Source organism: Zootoca vivipara, chromosome 6 (genome assembly GCF_963506605.1).
Source record: "Zootoca vivipara chromosome 6, rZooViv1.1, whole genome shotgun sequence".
In the NCBI taxonomy this organism is placed as follows: Eukaryota; Metazoa; Chordata; class Lepidosauria; order Squamata; family Lacertidae; genus Zootoca; species Zootoca vivipara.
Window position 1 is genome coordinate 38,000,805 of NC_083281.1, and position 23,297 is coordinate 38,024,101.

Below are 23,297 nucleotides of genomic sequence, written 5' to 3' on the forward strand. Positions count from 1 at the left end.
TTATTTTGTTTCGTAAGGGCTAAGAGAATGAGTAACAAATAAGGAAATATTATGTCTGTCATAAGTTTACTAGGTGGCCTTAGGCAAATTACTCCTGTATTCAGTAGTCCCTCCATTATCTATTTATATGATAATAGTATATTATAATAAATATTATTTATTTATTTATTTATTTATTTATACATACATACATACATACATACATACATACATACATACATACATACTCTACCATTCCATTTGTTACCATCTACAAAGTGGCTTAACAGAAGCACAAAATGATATAATTAAAATCATGACAAGGCAAAATCGTCATAAGAAGTACTGTACAGGAATAAACAGCACTGCAGAGCCAAACAGGACACAGGGATGATTGGTTATCAGATATTGTTCCCAAATGCTCTCTGACTAAGCAGAGTCTAAAACTTACTTTTGATGTTACTTAATGAAAGAGACAGCCATGGTCCCCTTGAAGTTTCAATAGTTCAATATAAAGAAGTCATCTCTCAATGGTTTTGCTATTATGGTCTCTTTTGTTTTAAATGTATTTCAGTATATTGCATGTTGTCAGTCTTGTTGTATATTTTGTTTTGCGTTCTGTGATTTTTAACGAAGGGTGGGATATTAATTAATTGTGGACATTCAAGTTTATCCATTGCTAACAGTTGCTATCCCAGAGGCATATGCAACCATTTAAAAAGCTGTTTCAGTTCAGTCCAACCTTAGAATGGCAACCTAATCTACTGAGCATTAGTAAGATTTTAGTCTCTTCCCTTTTCCAGTAAAAAGTCAGGGAAGGATGACAGCTCAGTGGTAGTGCACCAGTGATTTGCATGCAGATGGTCTCAGGTTCAGTCCCCAGCATAGAGTTGGAAGGAACCACAAGGCTCACCAAGTCCAACCTCCTGCAATGCAGGAATCTTTTGCACCAGCTTGCTTCTTTGCATTAGGAATATTTTCCGTTTCAGTTCTTTGAGACCCTATATGCCCATTCATTTTTTGCATCTCATTTCTATGTCATTATGAAAGAGGGCCCATCCAACTTAGCATCTTCTTTCTTTTGATATAGAAAAGGAGGGTGATTCCTGACCCTGGACTTCGTTTAATTTGCTTAGACAACTTAAGGCAGAAACAAAAGAAGTTCCCAATGCTCTCTGGCAACACGTGATGTGCAGGCATCCAATCACCCATGACAAAAACAACTTACACAACTCAGATGTTCATAGATAGCAACTAGCAACTGATGAGTTCGTGACTAACCAGAATTGCCCATTTGCAGCTACCAAAGTAGTCAATTGTGAATTCATGAGCACCTAATGAATAGTGATTTATGAATTAAGAATTCAGGGAGGACCCCGCCTGCACAATGCCATTTTCCATTTCTTTTTTATTAAGATTGATTACATTAGTAGTAGTGAATGAGTCATAACAGCAACCCTGGACTCTTCTTCATAGCGATGCCTGACCTTTCCAGCTCAACTACCGGTATCTGTGGATGTGATTTCTGGATGGGCTCACATACCGTACCTGTTATAACAATTTGGTGGCTCGAATCAGATTATCTTGGATTAAGTTATCATTAGCATCAGAAAACAGTTTGGGTGCTTAACCAGAGCTAATCTGAATCAATTCAAACCCCATTGCTCCTCTGATCCATGCAATCTGGTTCAGGGGCAGAGGAAGTCGCTCTGGCACCTGGAGCGGCACCAGGGGTGTGCACCTGGGGGCGGGACGTTGCCATGCAGCATGCATGTGTCATACACAGCGGCACCCCACATGCACGCTATGCAATGGCAGCGGCAAACCGCCCCAGCGCCGCACAGGGATGGGACCGGGATCCTCCGCTCGCAAGTGCAGTATTTCCCCATGTGCCGCTGCTGGCAATCCGCAAGCAATCCGCGGAGCGAGGTTTGTTACCGGGCGGCTTGGGAGGCGCCGTTGCCCTGCCGCCTGGTAAAAAGCCTCACTCCGCAGCTTGCTCGCTCACCTGCTCGGCATGCGCTTTTCTTCTTCCAGCTCGGGCGGAGGTGAGAGGCGGGCCAGGGAGGGGCGTCAGTAGCTGCCGCTGCCGCCCCTCTCTGGCCCACCCCTTGTCTCCGCCCGAGCAGGGAGAAGCAAAGCGCGTGCCAACCGAGAAAGTAAGTGAGCAGCCAGCCGCCGAGCAAGGCTTTTTACCAGGCGGCGGCTTGCTCGCGGGGAGTGGGCGAGTGTCACCCCCCTCCAGGGTGGAACCCGGGGCAACCCACCCCCTACACCCCCTTGCTACACCCCTGATTTGGTGTGATTCATACTGCCTTTCCAGCCGGTAAGCAGCCAGCCCCCCAAACCTCCCTCCCTTCCCACCCAGTTACCTTCTGCTACTCCATAGAAAGTAAGTGTGAGAGAGGAAAGAAGGAAGGGGACTTCATTTGCTCTCTCCTTTGGAAAGTAGACCTGGGAAATGTAATTTCCCAATGGGCTTCTAGAGGTTCATAACCCTTTGGCATATTGCATTTTCCAAGTTTCATGCTCGCTACACTGCACCAATTCTTTGGGCATAGCTATGGGCCCCTTCCCCCTCTTCTGCACCCATTGGCCAGATGAAGTAGAAAAGTATGCCTCATAGTCCTTGAATCTGGAAGTGTGACCTGTGGCCACCAGCTGCTTTTGAACCACTCTGCCAGCTCTACCCTTTGGTGAGATCTCAAGCTGAGTAAGAGCTCCGTACTTAGGGATCTGAACAAAGTTTGCATTTTAAAAAATTTAGTACGAAGTACCACATAATTAGCTATGTTGTGCCCTCATCGAAGTGAGTGCACATTGAGCACAATTCTGTGACTGTTGGCGGGATTACAATGGCCTGGACTGTATTTAAAAAATATATTGATAAACTTTTTTGCAATAACAAACCCTGCTAACATTAGCTTCACTTTACACAAGTACCACAATCTCCTTTCCACATACACATCTATTACAGGTCTGTGGAAAAATTACATGAACCAAAACCTGTTATTGGTTATGTGGCTGGAATCCATGCCACATAGCAAAGTTTTTGAAAACAATCATGAAATCTTAAGAAACAGCATCAAAATACCAAGAGTGAAGAAGCTGCAAAATGGGGTCGGCTCAACAATGCACAAAAAAATGAATGAAGTGGGACGACATCACCAGTTACATCACTTCTGCCTGCCCCTCAGCTGACTTGCATTCATCTCTTTGCCCTGAAAGCATTTGCCCGTTTTTATGTAACATGTGCTGGCTTTTTATAGTTCTGCTAACAAGTTGGGGAGCTGCTGGTTCACAATGTACCGATTGTCATGGCCCCCTTAATGGGTTCCCGCTGCTTTGCCTTTTCCAGTTGAGTTTTGAGGCTACTCTTTCCAATTTGAGCATTTGCATTTCCCTTATTAAATGTGGTGATTGTGGTTGATCTGCCCATTAAGCTTGGCAATGTTCTGGAGCTTAACAAACTGGAATGAATGCCAAGACTTCGATGATCAGGAGCAGCTACCAGAGGCATAGCGTTTGGGGTGCTGTGAGGGCTATGGCTGTGGCCGCAACTTTCAGAGAGGGTGCAAACAGGCACCCCCACAGCAGGCTCTGTCCCTGGTGCAGCTCTGCCACCCTGGGTCACATCTGAACCCAGGCAGAGAGCAGCCCTCCTCCGCTGCCAGGTCAGGCCTGACCCGGTTGGTGTGCCACTGGCAGCTACGTTTACAGCTAGCAAGGATGCTTTTGGAAACCTGCACTGAAATTAGGCCTGATTTCCAAACAGATCCTGGCATCAATTTTCCATTCTGGCTTTAACTAACTTTTCTGGGTAGTGCCTGAAAAGGCTTAAAAAACCCAAAACAAAACACAAAAGGGGAGAAAGAAATGAGCTGGTGTCACTACACATGCAACATTCAGCTGCCAAATCTTTCGATTTAATTGCAAGTCTTGTGATTTTAGGAGTTTCTCAAAAGTGAAAACCACAAGGGTCAAAGACAGAAGTGTGAGAAAGTTAAAACGGTGGTTGAAGAAAAGCGATCCAGTGTTTGGCCCACCTGGGAGGGCTGGATTTTCATTTCATTCTCCCTTTCCCCATTTGTAAATTGGGAATTAAACCAACCTACCTTATAAGGTTCTTGTTAGGATGAATGTGAGATAAGATGGTAAAGCTAAAATGAAAAGAGCTATGTAATTGTTGTTAGTACTAAAAATTATGTGTTTTGGAGGGAAGTGGGGGTGTAAGCGTAATAATAAAATAAGATAAAAAGAAGAGTACTGATATAAGCATGTTGAAGCCCTCCACATACTGGCCAAATGGGTGCTGCACAAAACATCATAATAACCCCCTTCACGTGCTCTTTGAATGCACAGGAAAGTGATGAAACCCACCTGCTCCTGCTGCTGTTAGAATACTTGGGAATACTTTTGTTTGTATCATGTAATTCAACTTGGTTCTATTCTAGTATTAATTTACATTTATAGACTGCTACCGTAAGCATTTAACAATGCCATAGCCAGGTACAAAATTAAAAGAAAATACAGTACAACAAAATGCATAAAATACAGTTCTCATAAAACAGTATCAACAAATACTGTTAGTGAATAGACTTCTCTCTCCAGGAAAGCCTGCAGAAAAATCTCAAAGTCTTTAACTAACCGATGGCAAAAACTCATGACTTTCAGTGCCTGTTTGATTGTGATACGGACGTGGTTGCTGTGTTTTGAATTGTATAGTAGCAATTCTGATTCTGCCCATCCGCAATTGTTTAGGCATTGTGATTTTGCATATTAGTGTGTCATACCACAATAAAATGTTGCAGTCCCTTGTCACATCCAAACATTGGTGACTGGTGCCCAGTGGAACTGGGAGGGAAGAAGACCCAACAGGAGAGGAGGCGAAGCCAAAGACAGGCAGGTCCACCTGCTAAGGGATCGTAAGAAAGAAGGCAGGCATAGGGGGGTTGGCTAAGGACAGAGTGACGGTGGGGCAGTGCCCCATTCATCCTAATGGATCAACCTCTACTGCGTTCAGCCATTCAGTGCAAGCTCGTCATTCTACCCGTTTTCTGTTTCTAATGAATGTGCAGCATTATGTGGTTACTGATCAAGCTCAGTCATCATCAGGCTGTTTGTGTGTCTGTGTTTGGATGGTGGTTGTGTGTGTGTGTGTGTTTTAAATTAATAAACAAGTACTTGAGTAAACTTTTGGATATACCTCCCTCATGTTTGTGAATAGCCAAGTGTTGTCTCCAGTCCCATTGGCTGGAATGCACCACCTGAGTTCGCTATTAGAAATGATGCTACGCTAGAGGCTATTTATCCACCAACAGTTTCTCCTCACGTTTCCCTATAAAACCTCTCTTAAGTCCCCCTTCCCCCACCATCACCTCTCGGTAGGCTTAATTAGAAGTTCAGTCAATGTTATGTCTTGTTTTGATAATCGTAAACACCTTCCCCCAACACTCCTTGATTATTTTTCAGCGTCACCACATCTGTAAGAGCCAGATTTCTTGTGGCATCTTAAAGACTAACCATTTTTCTGGCAGAACCTTTTCTTTGGACTAGAGCCCACTGTGTCAGATGCATGAAGTCTCATTCTCAGTTGGCAGATATACCTTTGCATTTCATGATGTTTTGGTCCCATGGTTTAGAATTCTTTATGCCCATCTGCTAACCAAAAACAAGGCTTCATGATGCATCTGACCAAGTAGACTCTAGCTCACAAAAGTTTCCTTCGCAATAAATTTGTTAGTCTTTGTGACTTCTTGTTTTTGCTTCAGCACAAACCAGGGTTGACTCCGGGTTTTAGCATCCCTCCCAACCTGGCAAAATGTCCTTCCCACAATTCCCCTGGGTGGGCTTAACTGCTGCTAGCAGCAGCAAACAACAGCATTGTGATATGTGATGAGCAGCTGTGAGTTGCCCACCATTTCCCCTTCCCACAATGCCCTCAGCTTAGTGTGGCTCCAGTGCATTGTGGATAATTAAAATGGAAGACTTGATGCCCGGGTGTTAATACTGGCCCTGATGGCTGCTCCTCTGGAACTGGTCACATATATATATATATACATGAGATAGTTGTTTATTTCCTTGACATCTGATGGGAGGGTGTTCCACAGGGCGGGTGCCACTACCGAGAAGGCCCTCTGCCTGGTTAGGCAGAAAGTGAATAAAAGCCCTCCATGTGGAACACCCTCCCATCAGATGTCAAGGAAATAAACAACTATCTGACTTTTAGAAGACATCTGAAGGCAGCCCTGTTTAGGGAAGTTTTTAATGTCTGATGTTTTATTGTATTTTAATATTTTGTTGGAAGCTACCCAGAGTGGGCGGGGCATAAGTAATATTTTTTTTCTTTTTTATTTATTTATTGAAAAATAACATATAGAATCCATTTGGGGGGGAAACTGTTTTCAAAAATGTGTACAGTGGTGCCTCGCTAGACGAATTTAATTCGTTCCACGGGTCTTTTCTTATAACGAAAATTTCGTCTAGTGAATCCCATAGGAATGCATTGAAAAAAAATTTCAATTCCCCCCCATAGGAACACATTAATTGAATTTCAATGCATTCCTATGGGAAACTGCGATTCGCTAGATGAATTTTTCGTAAAACGGATTCGTCTAGCAAGGCAACCTCCGCTAGAAAAAACCTTTCGTTAAGCAGAAATTTAGTTAAGAGGGCATTCGTTAAGTGAGGCACCACTGTACATTAATCAAAATGGATTTTTCTTTTCTTTTTTAAATAAAAATGCTTCATAAATTTGGAGAAACGATTTGAAGATTGGGAAACTGCAGAAAACAGAAATTCACAGATACTTTCATCCCTACTCTTGAGATACAATATTGTTTTGTGGTTTCACGCCTCTTCACTCTCTCATGAGTGTGCTTTTCTTCCTTCCTTCTAGTGCCCATCCCTTCGAAAGCCAATGGCACCACCATCTCCGCCCTTTCTATGAACAAAGACACCCTGATTGGAGGGGTGACAAACCCCAATGAAGTCTTCTGCTCTGTGCCTGGCCGCCTGTCTCTCCTCAGCTCCACCTCAAAGTACAAAGTGACGGTTGGTGAGGTCCAGAGGCGGCTCTCGCCCCCTGAATGCCTCAACGCTTCTCTTCTTGGCGGAGTCCTCCGGAGGTGAGAAACCAAGAAAACTGATCCAGTTCATTATGGATCTGGAACGAGTTCACTCATTCTGTAACTCCATTCATTTTTGTTTATTGTTGATTGCCATAGCAGACCCCACCCATATCTTGCTGCCTGTAATATCAGTATGTCGCAACCTACCAGTATGGATTTTTTTCAGATCACCTTTTTATGGGCAGTTTAAGAAAGATCTATATCCCATAAGCTTCCCAATGCTGTTAGTGGGAAAACCAGCTCTCTGATGGCATTTGAATACTTTTCGTAAGTCTCTGCCCCTTGAACTATGTGAGGAAAGCCTGGGGAGAAATATTTTAACAAAATAAGAAGGAAAACAACAACCCATCTCACTGTCAGTCCCAAGTGGGGCTTGGACTCTTCACAGGATCCAGCTCCTGACTCCCTTGATCATGGCCCCCCTCCTCTGGCTCAGACATTTATTGGGGCTCCAATCCTGCTAGGTGTCATCTAAGCTCCAACGGCCTGATCTCTTCCCAGTCCTCAGGATCTGAACATCCCCTCCACAGCATCTCCACAAGACTTATAACAGTGGTTTACATAATTATTAGTACAAGGATCAGCATTACTTTTATTTCTTTTTTAAAGTTACAATGGAAATGTTGGCTTTAAAAGGCTACTACGGCTTGCTTCTTCTCACTCCCCTCAGGGCAAGAGGGTCTTCAGGCTCCCCTGTGGTGGCAGTTGGAGGAGGGAAGGACCACTGTGGGAGGTGGATGGTGGCAATTCAAGGAATTGCTTATTCTCCCCTCCCCTCTCAGGGCAAGAGTTGCAACCCAAAACATCTGGAGGGCAACAAGCCGGGGGAGGTAGGGATAGGGTGAGTGGTGGTTTCGGCATGTGAGAACAGCTGCAGAACTTACATCCACGCTGTACATTTAAGGCATGTTTAAAGCCATGGCTTCCCCCAAAGAATCATGGGAGCTGCCATTTTATTTCTCACAGAACTACAGTTCCCAGCACCCTTAAAAACTACAGTTCCCAGAATTCTTTGGGAGAGGCCATGTGCTTTAAATGTATGGTGTGGCCTTTAAGTGTCTTTGGCTCTCAAAATAGACTTCTGAATTGTGGTTGTCGAACATTAATTAATAATAATAAATGGTTTCTCCCCATATGCCCACACCACTATTTTTATTTCCCATCCACTCAAGTTGTCTTATCTCTCTGCTTTCCTCTTCTAGGGCAAAATCTAAAAATGGTGGAAGGTGTTTAAGGGAAAGGTTGGAGAAGATAGGATTAAATCTACCTGCTGGGAGGCGTAAAGCAGCTAATGTTACCTTGCTAACATCATTGGTGGAAGGTAAGGTTCCTTCAGTTGGGGAGCACGGTGGATTTTTTGGAGGATGCATGGAGTGTTTAGTGCTCAAAATATCCTCTCCTGTTAGAAACTACCGTAGAGGGCTTCATATTATTTGCCTTCGATACCCTGTCTATGGGATTTGCAGGGTGCTGCATTTATATGCTTCTTTAAAACACATGTTGTGCCTTAGCCGTTAAAACTCCCCCAAGGTGGCTTATAACAAGATTTAAAATCTAATAAAAAACCAGCAGTAAATATTATTGGCTGTAGCTACCTAAGTTCTACTCAATGGGTCTGTCCTGAGTAAGAATAGCATTGGAGACAACTCTAAAAATGAAAGCACAAAAGTAACAAATACAGAGGATAAAGCCTCAAACAGCAGGAGAGAAACTCAGTTGAGGTCAAAGACCTGGCAAAATAAAAATTTAAATTTGCTGGCCCAAAGGCCAGCAAAAAGGGAGTCAAGTGAGTCTCTCTAGAGAGGGAATTCCATATTCTGGGTGCCACAGCTCAAAAAGCCATGTCACACATGTCTGTGCAGCTGTGCTCTTACGAGCAAGGCCTTGGAAGATGAATATGCAATTGGTAGCTGTTCTTGTGGTCCCTCGGATATCCTGTCAGAAGTCTGAATTGAGCCTGGAAGCGAGTTTCAAAGTCCACCTGAAATACAGTAGCTCGATTCTGAAATGGGCCTGAAAAGGTCATAAAAGACCCAGGACCTTATTTGAGGCCTCTTGGCTCCTGCACATCTCCTCCACCCAAGTTAGGGGGTGGTACCAAGATCCAGAGGCCTGTGAGCTGACTGCATCTCTCTCCCAGTGAAGATCAGCTTCTCCCCAGCATCATTTTCCCTAGGAAGATTTCCTGGGATGGGGATGGGCCGCTAGGCAGTGGGGGAGGACCTGATGTATCCCAGGGAGGCTGCAGCAGCTTTGAAGGCTTTTGGGCCCTGGTGTGACCCCAGCGACATCATTGGAATAATGTTGAGGCCTAGAGCTGTCTATTCTAGGATTTGGGACTGATGGGAGCTGTAGTTCAAAACATCTGTAAGGCTTGGCAAATGCTATTGGCAAATGCTACTCTGTACATCCACTGTCTCTCCAAACATGGGCAGAATCCTGGCTGCAAGGAGGATGCCACACATCTTTTCTTTACAGAGGGCAGTTCTCTAGAAGAAGAGACACCAGAGGACGGTTCTCTACTTGTCAGGCCGAAGTCCTGTTTAAAGACAAAGGCCACATCAACACCGTACATGTAAAGGACCTTTAAGGCAGATGACTTCACCCAATGAATTCTGGGAACTGTAATTTACACCTCACAGAGCTACAATTCTAAGCAAGCTTAACAAACAGCAGTTCCCAGGATTCCTTGGGGAAAGCCATGTGCTTTAAATGTGTGTTAGGTGTATGATGTGCCTCAACAGCAAACTGAACAGGCACAGAGATCACCTGGTCACAGTCTTTCTCATTACAGTGAGATGTATTGGATTCCTATTTGAGTTAAAGACATTTCCCCCTAAATCTGCACCTATACATTAGCTTATGTCAGTGTTAATGCAAATACGTGTCCTCCCCTGCTTCACACACCTTACCAGATATAAGTAGAGGTAGGGTGGGGGAGAAGCCTTTGACATCATCACCCTGCACAGAAATGGGCCCTGAGGCCAAGCCCATTTGTGATTAATATGGACAAAAGATTAACTATCAGGCACCTGAAGGGGACTGAGGAGGCAGGATAGGGTTATTCTCTGGCCTTCATGGTAAACGAAAGAGGTTGTCATCCCAGCAACCTCCACACACACACACACACACACACACACACACGCACACGGTGACAGGAGTTTTTGGATGGCGCATTTGCTTTGCTCTGAAATCCATTGTGGCCCAAAAGGCAGCTGCCAAGGAGGAATAGCCCATCTCTTTTGTTGGCAGCAAATGAAACGAACAGGTCTGTGAGGCAGTGGTTGTTCCCCAGGCAGTTGGGCCTGGCTCCTTTGAATGGTTGATTACCATCAGAAGAAAAGGAGGACAGGGAAAGACACATTTTTGACTCAGCCCAGACAGCTGGGAGCTGTCACTGGCTGCAGTTCAGGGGGTCGGAGTAAATTACAGATGATGGCATGTTTGACCAAGGAACAAGGGTAGCCGTACATATAGAAATGGTTTACGTTTCAACCAAGCCTTGACAGCCCCTGGGTCCTGGCTGTTCTTCTTCTTCACATTTGTTACTCACTTTCCTCCCCACGAAAACTTACCCAAAGCGACTTACAAAGTGCAGAGTCTGTCCTTTGATTTTTTTTTTTGTGAATTTCTGGTTTTGGCTCCTCTCCTTCCAGTTGAGGTGGGTTCCACTAAGGGTGCCTCATTCTCACCACGACACACTCTAAAAATAAATCCTATTTTCGCTGTGAAAGCCAAGGATACCCCTCCCCCCCCCGTTTTAAATGAGAGAAAACAAGCAGAATAAAAATTTAAGAAATCTAACTATATCTCAATTTCTCCTTTGATATATTGCTGTTCTAAATAATACTAATGTATGGGTGACCGTGGGACTCACAGGCCAGTTGTATCTTACAGAGCTTTTGGGTCTGGTCCATGGTCTCCCCTCCTTGCCCCCTATCCCACCCAACATCCATCCTTAGCAGGAAAAGGTCCCATTCATGCATATAAGACATTTCTCCTAGGCCTGTCTGACATGTACAGAGGATAGGTTTTCAAAGGGGGCAGCTGGGGAAGAAAGGCACAAACCTCTCACATGCTGCCACCCTCTCCATTGCAGTCCCTATGTGGCAATTTGACATTCTAAAAAGGCCACCTTCACACAAATGGGTCCTTTCTTTAAGCTTACTTGTGACAGGGGAGGATAAGGCCAAAGAGGGAGAGAAAGAAGTGGGGGCAAGTGAAGAGGAGGTGAGATTTAAATAAGAGTAGCAGGTGTATGTTTGTCTGATTCCACCCACTTGGCTTTGGCCTCTCCTACTGCTGGCATGCACACCAGACCCCAAAGGTCACCCTCATATAGGAATCTCATCCTCAGCCAAAAAAGAAGCTGTTCCCCAACCATTATTACAGATACAATAATAGCAAAGCTGTTTGGGAGCAAAGCTGGGCCACTCAACAATAACGAAGAGCTTTCGACATATTAAGAATTAGGGGGGTCCTTAGGCAGAATTTAGGAATTTCTATATTAAAAGAGGAATAAATTTGTAAACCCCCTATAAAACATCCTGGCGATGACCTGTGAGACAGCAGGATAGGGTTGGGGAACAGATAAACCTCTGTTTAAAGTATAGCCATTATTTCTCTGTTTGCAGCTATACATGCAAATTAGCATGTGCATAAATATGCAGTGCTATTTTTCTAGAAAAAGAGGTGCTGGAACTCACTGTGAACACCTCCCTTGTTCTCTTATCATGACAATGGTGCCCACCTGAGAGGTGCTGGAACTGAGTTCTGGCTTTAAAAAAGCCCTGCATGTATGTTTGTAATCTATATCATTTTTCTCTTGGTTTTAATGTGGAGATTTTGTCTGTTTGGTTGGTTATAAGTTGCTTTGGGTTGCCCTGGGCAAGACAAAGCAACTAACAAATTCAATAAATAATAATAATAATATGCAAAGGTTCTGCAAATCCTCTCTTTGGGTTATGCATTTCCTCTGTTTGGGTTGGCATCTACTCCACCCCCTTTTCCAGCTGTGTAGCAACCCCAGATCAACCATAGAGTAATGTGTTTTTCTTTTTGCTGGGGTTGGGTAGGAGGGTCCACATCTGATGGCTTTTCACATGGAAGGCAAGAGGAGTAAGAGAAAGAGATGGCCCTGTTTGTGTTGTCTGTGATGAGCACTGAGACTTCCTTAGGGCATGGCGCTCAGGCTGGGGTATTCCATCATTCCATGGAAATGCCCTCTCATCGGTGAAATTGATCCATCTTCAGGCATCCCTGCGGAAGTAATCAGAGCTGATGGCAATTGATCATGCTCGGCTTCTGAAACCCTGGTTAGACAGAGTGAGTTAATTCATCTCCGCTCCCCTGCTGATTGCTGGATTAGGCCACCCATCCCAAGTGCATTAACCTAGTTGCCAGAGCATTGCTTTCACCCTGCTTGTGGTGGGAAGTCAGGCTGCTCTTTAGCTGTTCTAAGCAGAATCTGCTCTTGGATACCCAAGCAGAACCAGCTTTTTTAAGTTGCTTAAAAACTTTCTCAAGTTTCTAGTCCTCATGGCTGTGTGCACATTTGAACCAAAAGAGGACGCCTGGCAGTTCTGTCCTATACTTTAGGAATTTTGCATTGTTTCATCATTCAGTTTTATGCCTTGTACCCTGCTCTGATATTCTTATGGATTAGAAGTGGGTTATAAATGTTCAAAAAAATAAAATGTACTCCACTGTACAGAGAGAAGTGCCCAAGCGACACAATAGGGAACCATCTGTATCAGTTCTGGGACCTAAGTGCTCCTCTGCAGTGGGGCAGTGGGCATGGGGCTGTGGTCAGGGTTCCAGACACTCCTTTCTTTTCTACACCCCCTGGTTTCCCCTATGCTTAGTGAGCATACTCAGTTGTCAGTGGGCCCTCTTACAGTCATGCCCCTGTAGATTTTCTGTACTTCTGCAAACCTTGGAGTTCGTTCGTTCGTTCATTTATTTATTTATTATTAACTGCCCTTCATCTAAGGATCATAGGGTGTTTCTATAGCATAACACCACAACGTACATAATATAATAACAAGGAAAACAATTACCCCGGGCTCCCACGAGAGGTGGTGGATTCTCCTTCCTCAGAGGTTGTTAAGCAGAAGTTGGATGGCCATCTGTTACGTATGATCTAGTTGACATCCCTGCATTGCAGGGGGTTGGACTAGATGACCCTCTGAGTCCCTTCCAACTCTACAATTCTATGATTCTCTCCCTGTGCTGATGCTTCCCATGTGTGTGCGCGCCATTATTAATTAATTAAATTTGTATACTGCCCTTCATCTGAAGATCACAGGGCGGTTCACAACATAAAAATACAAAATGAGAAACACAAAAACATAACATGAACAAGAAAAAAACCACACCAAACCAATAACCCCCTTCCCACAAACACATTTAAAAGGACATAGAATGTTAATCAGCCAAAGACCTGGTTAAAGAGAAATGTTTTTGCCTGGCAACTTAAAGATATGTAATGAAGGCATCAGGCAAGTTTCCTGAGGAGAGCATTCCCAAAACAGGAAGCCACTGCAGAAAAGGACCATTTTTGTGTTGCCACCTTCCAGACTTTTCATTGATGAGGCACACAAAGGGCCTCAGATGACGAGCACAGGATTTGGGCCGGTTCATATGGGGAGAGGCAGTCCTGAGCCGTTTAAGGCTTTATAGGTCAAAGCCACCACTTTGACCTATACTTTGTGTGTGTGTATACAGTATACTGCTGTTTTGACAACACAAGAACCAGCAATATATATATACTATTAGTATATCTGCTTTTAAACATTAAAACATTGTTTTAAAACATAAAAACATTAAAAAATAACTAACAATAAGCAGCAGTTTTTGTTTTCTAAATGGTGACCTTATTTACTAAATTTTGGCACCTATATTGAGGCTTTTCGTAATACATCAATTGCTTTGTTCAGTCAGATCAATCAAAGGGCAGGAGATTTATACTTGGTTGATAGCCCTGCTTATTCATGCTGTTGAAAAGACCAGAGACCCACACATAGGGATGGGCAGAAATTAAATTCGGTTCACATTTTAAGGCAAACTTACCTAATCTGCACTTTCCAAAACAAGATGTGAACTGAAACACAGGCATCCTTCGAAGTTCACGCTTCTCCAGATTTTGCAATGCAGTTTTCCATCCAAGTAATGTGTGCAAAAATGCATCTTCTTGTTAAGTGTGCATAAAAATGCATGTTTTAGTGAACATAACATAAAAAATGAATTTATGTAGGGAAGAATTGCTTTTCGAAAAATGTGTACAATGGGCAAAACTGTATCCAGGCGTGTATATTAGGATAAAAACGCACTAAACTGCTGGTGTATTTTCAAGAGGACTTTCTTTAAAACAACAACCAAGTGATGTGAAAATTTGGAGAACTGAGCTTCAGAGTGGAAAAACAAGAAACCGAGAGAAACTGAAATTAACATATTTCACCCATGCTTTAAGAGCCTGCCTCTCCAAAGGTTACTCTGCTTTATACAAAACTCTCCTAATCACAAGTAAAATATACAAATATAGATACTGTCAAGCAACTTTGACTTTATCAACCATGAGATAGTGATAAGTTGGGAGTTTGGCTTAGAAAAATCAGAAACTGAGAGAAACTGAAATTGACATCCCTATGAGCTCCACCCCATGCAGAGTTGATTATGCTCAGTAGCAGACAAGACCATACATGCTCACGAATATATTCCTTTTGCAGGTGAGGCTGTTCACCTCGCCCGAGATTTCGGTTATGTGTGCGAAACAGAGTTTCCAGCTAAGGCTGCAGCAGAGTACCTCTGCCGCCAGCACTCCGACCCTGGTGAGCTTCATGCCCGGAAGAACATGCTATTAGCGACCAAGTGAGTATAGAGTCCATACAATTACCCTTCCCCCTTTTGCCTTAAAAGGGAGAGTCTCCAAAAAAGTACACTTAAACCAACTTTTGCCAACCTGGCATCCACCAGATGTTTTGCATGACAACTTGCACCAGCACAATTGTGAAAATTAATTTTGGACTACAGCTGGGGCTGTTGGGAACTCTAGTTTAGGACACTTGGAAGGTTGGTGAAGTCTGGCTTAAACAAACATTTCCCTGGCACAATGTCAGAATTCAAATGTGACGTTCTTATGGAAATAGAATTTTTAAATGTGGAATTCAACTCTGTGAAGGATAATGTTAATCTAAAGCCATGCAGAGAGATTTTAAGGTAATAATTTTAAACATTAGCTTTGAACATTTAATACTTGAAACAGCATCCCTAACTGAAAATGTCAGGAAATTATTCAAATGTAGCAGTATTGGCTTCCAAATTCTCCCTGGAATCTTTTGCAGCTCTTATGTTTATTTATTTAAAAATTATTTACAATTCCCTGGTGTCTATTTTTGTTTGCAGTTCTGTTATGATGGTTGTGAACTGTTTAGGCTGCAGCTACAAACAGTTATCTGAGAGTAGGCCCTATTGAACTTAGTGGGACATACTTCTGAATAGACATTTATATATAGGTTTGTACTGTTAACTAGTTAGTAGCTGAGGGCTGGGGAACCTTTGACTCTCCAGATGTTGCTCTACCGCAACTCCCATCATCCCTCACCATTGCTTACGCTGGCTGGGGCTGATGGGACTGGAGTCCTACAACTCCAAAGGTTCCCCTGCCCTGCAGTAGTTGATGTAACTTGTATTATCCTGATGTACCAAGTTAGCAATCAGCTAAAGCCAACATCCAGTAAAAGTATAAAATAAAATGTTGGATCACTGCTCAAGCCTGGTCCAAAGAAAATTTTACAATGCGTTAAAAAGCATTTGAGACAGAATCTGGTGGAGTCTCCTGGGGAAGAAGCTTTGTAGTTCTCACACACAGACATACCAAACATACCATAACTCTTTATCTGGCCTTCATTGTATACAGCTTCCCAGGTGGAAAGATCCCCAAATGTGCTGAACAATTTTCTGGGCATGCCTATATTTCAGTGTTTTGCTTGGTGGTCCAAATTCTGTAAGACAGAGCCCACCACAAGACAGTTGCCAGGCAATTTCTCTGCCCACCAAACTCTCAAAACCAATCAGAAAATTGTTGTTTCATAAAATCACCAAATGAATTGTAGGCTGCAAATTATAAATTTGCAGAATCTCCTATTGGAGAGGTCAGATTACCAGCTATGAATTATATTGGTTACAAGTAAAAGGTAAAGGGACCCCTGACCATTAGGTCCAGTCGTGACCAACTCTGGGGTTGCGGCGCTCATCTCGTGTTATTGGCCGAGGGAGCTGGCGTACAGCTTCCAGGTCATGTGGCCAGTACACACACACAAAAATACTCTGTGAAGAGTCCAAGCTGTTGGTTCTCAAAGGCAGGGGGGGCAGACTTTAGCCTTGTGGGATCTAATTTGTTTTTCACTGGTACCCCAACATCCGCCAACTGAAGGCAGAGGAGTTATCAGAGCTGGGCAAATTCCAGCTAGGCAAAAGTTATTGGCTGTGAAGCAGGGCCAGGAGAGTGTTTTGAGGGGCCAAACAGAGAGGTCTGGAGGGCCACATTCAGCCTTTGGTACCCCACCCCTGCCCTAAGGTTTATTGATTTCAGCAGCCTCATTTCAGTGGGGCTTTTTGGAATTGCTATCAATGAACCACTGGGAATCAGAAACACTTGTTAATTTGCTACAATCCCTAAAAACATAGGAAGAATATTGCTGGGTCAGGCCAATGGCCCATCTGGTCCAGTTTCCTGTTTTCACAGTGGCCGACCAGATAGCTGTGGGAAACCGGTAAGCAGGACCCGAGCAATTTCTGCTCCTGCAGTTTCTATCTGTAGAGCCTTCTACTCACCTCTGTTCTTAAGGCACAATTGAGCTAAAATGTAAACATGTTGCAATGTGTAGATGTGATGCTGCCGTGTGAGCCTGGGGCATGGCGCCTCCTCCTGCTACAGAGGGGAAGCAATCCCCAGCCCATGGCAACGGAGCTGCCAAGCTACGTCTGCTTGTGTCATTTTTTGTCTTGTTTTGTTTAAGGCTATGTCTCCCCTTCTCTCATTCTAGGCAAATCTGCAAAGAGTTTGCTGATTTGATGGCCCAAGATCGCTCTCCACTTGGAAACAGCCGCCCATCCCTCATTCTGGAACCTGGAGTTCAGAGTTGCTTGACCCACTTCAGTTTAATAACTCATGGTTTTGGGGGGCCGGCAATCTGCGCGGCACTTACAGCGTTCCAAAACTACTTGGTAGAGTCGCTCAAAGGGCTCGATAAAATGTTCATGAACAGCACAGGCAACGGCCACCCGGTCGGCGACTCCAAAACATCAGAAAAGGAAGTGAAACATCGGAAATGACGCCACAGTTCCCCAGCCTGCCCAGTAAGAGGGTTCTTCCCCTTTCCCAGTTCATGAGATAAGAGGCTTGGGTCTTATCAATGTTGGGAAAAGAAAGGCAGCAACAGCGAAGATACCCCCCCCCCTCCTTTTCTCTTCCATGTTTTCTGAACTGTGACAGATGCATCTCTGAAACCAATTCAACAAAAAGTGACTGGAGGAGGAACATCCACATGGGCCTCACAGAGATGGAAGTAAATCAAGAGCAGTGGGTGGTTGCTGTTGACACTTTTGGTATTCAGTAGTGGATACCAAAAGCCAGGTTACATGTGCAATTACTTTTTCTTAAAAAACAAACAAACATTGACTTTGAAAAGGCCATAATCATGAAATGTTGAGCTGTTCCAAGAGAGAAGTGAGCAATGTAAAATGAAGAGGTCTTAGTGGGATCAAGAAGGGCAGGGGGATGTTTTTAATTTGCCTCGTGGGACAGGCCCAGAGAGATGAGGCAGAAAGAGCAAGCGAGGTGACTGCTGATGTTCACCTCTGATGCAGACTTATGGGTCAAGGAAGAAGGAACCTCACCTGTTCCACTGCCACTGAGCAGCTCTGCGACTTCATTTGCACATTTCGACCAATTGGAAATCACAGTGGGGTTTGTCTGATTTAGACCAGACGCACCAATATACTCATTTCAGCAGTTTCCCCCGTAAAAGGAACAGAGTCCCCTGCAAACGCTCTGTTCTGTCGAGTTGTCATTCAGCTGACCTGGACCCAGGATGAGCAAGATTACACCACCAGCCTCCACTCGAGTTTTCAAATTTTTTAGTAATATTAAATAATGAATAAATGATACTTATAATAAATTAATAAACGATTAAAGCACAAGAAAGAACTTGAAGGAGGCCAAACCGAACTGTTTTGAAATCTGTATATATTTATTTATGTGTAATTAAATCAAAGTTTTAAAATGTCCAGTGCACGTTATTTATATCCAATTAAGTTGGGACTTATTTTAAAAAAAACTTTTTGAAAACTAAGTCAGTCTTTGGAATTTTCTGGAATGAAGTTTTGGATACAGAACCTGGTAGCATGGACAATAGCCTGTGACGCTAATGATTAGAGACATTTAGCCCGGTTTGGTTTTTTCTTTTTCTTTTGTACTTGCTGTTGTTTCTCTTAAAAAGCTGCAATAGATGTACAATGCCACCACCACAACAAACAAAAAAATGTCAGTCATTATCTTAATAAAACCTCTTTTTATTTGGAAACAAGCCCCTCCATCCCTGTGTTTGTACTGTTGACAATGGAATAGTCAGAGTTGGATCTATGAGAACAAAAATGAAAAGCCCAAAAGCAAGCACACTGGGATGAGTTGACATATTTGGGGAAAATGTTTACTGTATTGATTTCATCATCATTGTAAAAGATTATATATATATATTCTCTGGGCCCAAATCTCTATGGTGATACCCGAGTTATCCATCCACCTCATCCTTCTGCTGAACAGTTCCATTGGAGCCCACAGGAAAGGGAGGAAAAGAGGGATAGCCCAATCCTGTTACAAACAGCAGTAAAGAAAAGGCTTTCTCAATGCAGTGTGTTAAGGAGCTGCTGTCACATCAGCAGTGATGGGGAAGAAATGTGATTTCGACTGCAATTAAATGAGAAACTACCTAATTCACACTTCGCAAACCGAAATTCATATTTATCCAAATTTTGTGATGCAGTTCTCTAATCAACTTGCATGTACAAAGATGCATATAATAGGGAAATTGTGCATACAATTTTGGGCAAAACATAAAAAAATCCATTATTTTGAGGGGGAATTACTTGTGTGAATTAGTCAGAACTGCAAACAAATGTTTTATTAGGAGAAATTTGCACTAAAATGCTGGTAAATTTTCATGAGGATTTTTTAATATATATAGTTACAAATTGCTGTGGAAATGTGAAGAAGTGACTTTAAGACTGGAATAATAGGATACAGAGAAGCCACAATTGACATCAGGAATCCTCTCACTCTGTCCTTGCCTGGTTTGCATGGTCTAAAACGCTGCAATATCTTGCTTCTGAATTCAAAATTTCTACCATTTAGTGGATCTCCCACTAGCAACACAGCCAGTACATGGGCATTAATACTGCTATGGTTACAAAACCATAGAGAAGCAACGTGGAGTGGTAAGTTAACAACTTCAGCCCTTTATTGTGAAATAATCTATTCCTTTCCATTTTCACAGATACCATCTTCAATCTAACTGTATGTCATTTCCCCAGAAAATTACGCCCAAAATGGCTCACAACATATGAAATAAACAGTAAGCATAACAATTCAAAACATATTGAAACAGTTATAATCATAATACTGTACCAGTAAAAAAAAATATCAATCCACACAACATTGTTGCAAACTATGGGCCAGATTCAACCAAGTTGCCATACCAGCAGGGACCAGTGCAACCAGTCCTGCTAGTGCAATGGGACTTCCTCCCTTCTCTTTTCCCTGTGCCCCCATCCCCCAGTTCCTTGTGAGGGTTGGATAATCCCCCCACAACAGAGCATGGGGGGTGGGGAAGAGGGGAAATTGTTCCACCAGGCAAATGTAAATGCTTGCACTGATGAAACAATTGGAAGAAAGCACCGTGGAATCCCTCCCAATACAAATAAGCTAACCTAATTTAACAGCTCAAACTAAATGTATAAAGCAAGACAAATAAGCCAACATCATTAGGTAACTGAGACTAAACAGGTGGTAAGATACCACTTCAAAAATGGAATAATCAAGTACAGAACATCACTCTGCTCCAAAAGACGAACCAGTGGTTTGCTTCTGAGGCTCAATTGTTAATGTCAGGGGGACTTCCCTACAGGGAGCCTCCCCCCATTCATCCTTACCAGCACTTCGCCCAGCGACAGCGCTAGCAGCGGGTCAGGGGGAAGCGGAATGGAGGAGGGAAGGCTCAGCGAGGCATCAGAGCCCCTGCACCACTCTGACCAACAAGTGGAGGAGGGACGGCTCAGGGAGTAGTCTGAGCCCAGGCACTGCCCCCCCCAGCTGGCCAGGGGAAGAAGGGGCACAGCTCCTTCCGGTGCCCAAATTGAGGCACGCGCCCAAAAGCAGGGCAAAGGGACGGCATTTCAGGGTGCCCAGGTTATTATGTTGGCCCCAAAGCCGGCGGACACCATTGCCGGGTTCTGAGAGTGACTAGGAGGTCATGTTTTCTGCTATCTCTGCACTGTAAATAGCATGCACAATAAAACCTTTAAAGACAGAACGGGCTGGAGCGTCTTACTCAGGAGTAGCCGCAACAACCCTCTGACAGTTAACATCAAAGAACTCCACCAGGGGTATAGCAGGCTCTCGCCTAGAGGAGCCTTATGTCTGCCATTACTGTGGGCTCTCAAGTGGTCTCACAATAGTTTAGATATGTCTGGAGGGAACCACTTAAGGGAAGGGGAACTGTATCAGCTGTCATTGAGTGCTATCTTCTCATGCATGACATCTATGTGTACAACCACCACAGCTCTTGTGTTGAGGTAATCACACCTTGCAAGACTAGTTCATTATGGTGTCCACAAGATTGAATTTGAAGACATCAGTTGAACACACTTGAAAGAACAACTTATTGTCTTCCCAGGTCATGAGCATAAAATTGGCAGCCTTTTGTTTTGTTCACACACACACACACACACACACACACCACATAAAATACCTCTTGGTTTAATTGTCTTAATATTTTTTGGAAGCAAATGAGATATGGAAGGCGACTAGGGGCGCAGCTGCCTTACTAAAACCATTGGCAGTGGTTAACCTCAAATCTTTAGCCAGCTGAAGCAAATATTTAGGGCATTTATCCATTCAGTGATTCATCCCAGTCACATTTTCACAGCCAATTTGCCTGCTGTTCCCTCAAAGGAAAGGAAACACTGAGGTAAATATGAATGCTCAAATGCAGGAATATCATATATACTCAAATACAAAGAAACTAAGCTGGGGTAGGTGGGGGCCTACATTTTTCTTTTACCTGTAAAAACAGGTTTTGTACTTTGTAAAGAAAACAGGTCTAATTGGCCTTTAAGGGAGCCCCCCCCTAATACCATTGAATCCTCTCATTAATTGGAAAGCAACATTAAACACCTTGTTAGAAATTTGCAGCATTTGTAACCACTAAAAATTTCAAACGCATGGCCATATAAACTAGAAATATTTTTGTTTCCACCATGCATTTTCCCCTCCTTAATTTGGTAATAGCTACCCCAAACCTAAATTGGTTTGCCCATTTTCCTTTCAGAGAGTTGTACCACCTCCTCTCAAATAGTGGTGGTGGCAAAAGCATGTCTAAAATCATGTGAGAAAAGGGTAGAGATATTTTAGTCAAAACAGAAATGTCATACTTTTTTGGGGGGGGAGGGGGACATTATTTCAGAGGCATATAAAGAATGATTAAGGGCTGAGCTAGACATTATCTCAGCAGCTCAAGTGGATTTTCCCATCCAACACCTGCTTTGAAACATTTGCGTCGACTACCCATTTGCTTTGACTACCATTGCTTCACAATGCAGGGCATACCCTTTTAAAGCAGTGGTGGCTTGCCTGTGGTCCTGCAGACGTTGTTGGATTCTGTCAACCTGCAGTTCCAGGATTCTTCGGGAGAAGCCAGGACTGTTTAAAGTGGTGTGATACTGCTTAAAATGTGTAGAGCAGATGGGGCCTAAAAGAAGCAGTCTTGTGCTATTGGGAGCCACGTGTTCAGCACCATCGTGTTTGCTTTTATGTGTTTACGTTCACAATTGGGCACCCTGAGCGTTGCCCCAGTGTGGCAGGAGCGCCGATTTAAATGTGTGCGCGTATCGGTGGGGAGGGAAGACCTACAGATGTCTGCCTATATTAAGTTTGCCAGAATCTGAGGGCTTCCCTCCCCTTCCTGTAAGTTCCTTACCTCAGCTGCTCCTGCTGCTGCGCTCCTGTCAGAGCCGGCAAGTAGCTATTTAGCAATTAGCTTGGCTTATTTACCTGCTTCTCCCCTGGTATGAGGCACCTGTCTGGAAAACAGACTGAGCCTTATTAAGGGATCTTTTACACAACAGGAGGGAGAGGAATCCAAGCAGCCTCAGTTGCACAGACTGCACCAGGCCCCAACTTCTCACCCCTGCTACGAAGTTTTTATTACTGATGCAGAAGAGGGGTTTGCTTTCCCAGCCGCAATGCGAGATGACACAGGGCCGAGATTCCCTCCTCCACAGCATAAAAGATAGCAGCTCCCCAGTCCTCAGTATCTGGCCCTCAAAACTCTCCCCCCCCAGGCCACTCCCCATCTCCACAACAGCATCTTAAATTAAATAACCAAGCCAAAAATGTGTCTGAGTTACAGGAGGTCCAAGTTTCTTCAAGCAAGTGTTAATAAAGGAAATAAATACAAACGAATCAGCACTGCAAGTATATTTTTGTAAGTCTTGTTAGTCAAAGCCATATCATTCCATTTGCAGATAGTGTATCTGCCTGGGTCTTTCGCAGCTGCCACAAGAATTTGATTTATCAGATTATTACAAGAGATGCTTGCTGCACCCTTTGAATAGTGAGAGCAAAGCTAATCCTGGTTCCATTTCAATATCTCTGGGAAGGATGGGTGCATCCATCCAAGACTCTTGCAACTTACTAAGAGTAAACCTACTAAAATCAATGGGCAGGACACAGAGACATCAGAAGCTGCCGTATAGAGAGTCATAACTTTGGTCCATCTAGCTCAGTATTGTCTGCACTGACCAGAAGTGGCTCTCCAGGATTTCAGCTCTGCCTGGAGATGCCAAGGATTGGACCTGGGACCTAAGCCTTCTCAGTGGTGACTTTAGGGTCTCAAATTTGGCAGCACACCA

At 43.6% G+C, this 23,297-nt stretch overlaps 1 protein-coding gene across 1 annotated transcript in view; it reads left to right on the top strand.

The window, feature by feature from the left end:
- TFAP2E (transcription factor AP-2 epsilon) overlaps window positions 1–20,764 on the top strand; it is a 67,366-nt gene extending 46,602 nt beyond the window's left edge. The window contains exons 4-7 of the mRNA XM_035118584.2: window positions 6,878–7,106; window positions 8,312–8,430; window positions 14,837–14,978; window positions 17,156–20,764. Coding sequence (XP_034974475.1) covers window positions 6,878–7,106; window positions 8,312–8,430; window positions 14,837–14,978; window positions 17,156–17,444 — 779 coding nt within the window. The 3' untranslated portion in view covers window positions 17,445–20,764. The remainder of the gene's footprint in view (window positions 1–6,877; window positions 7,107–8,311; window positions 8,431–14,836; window positions 14,979–17,155) is intronic.
- Window positions 20,765–23,297: the final 2,533 nt, after the last annotated feature.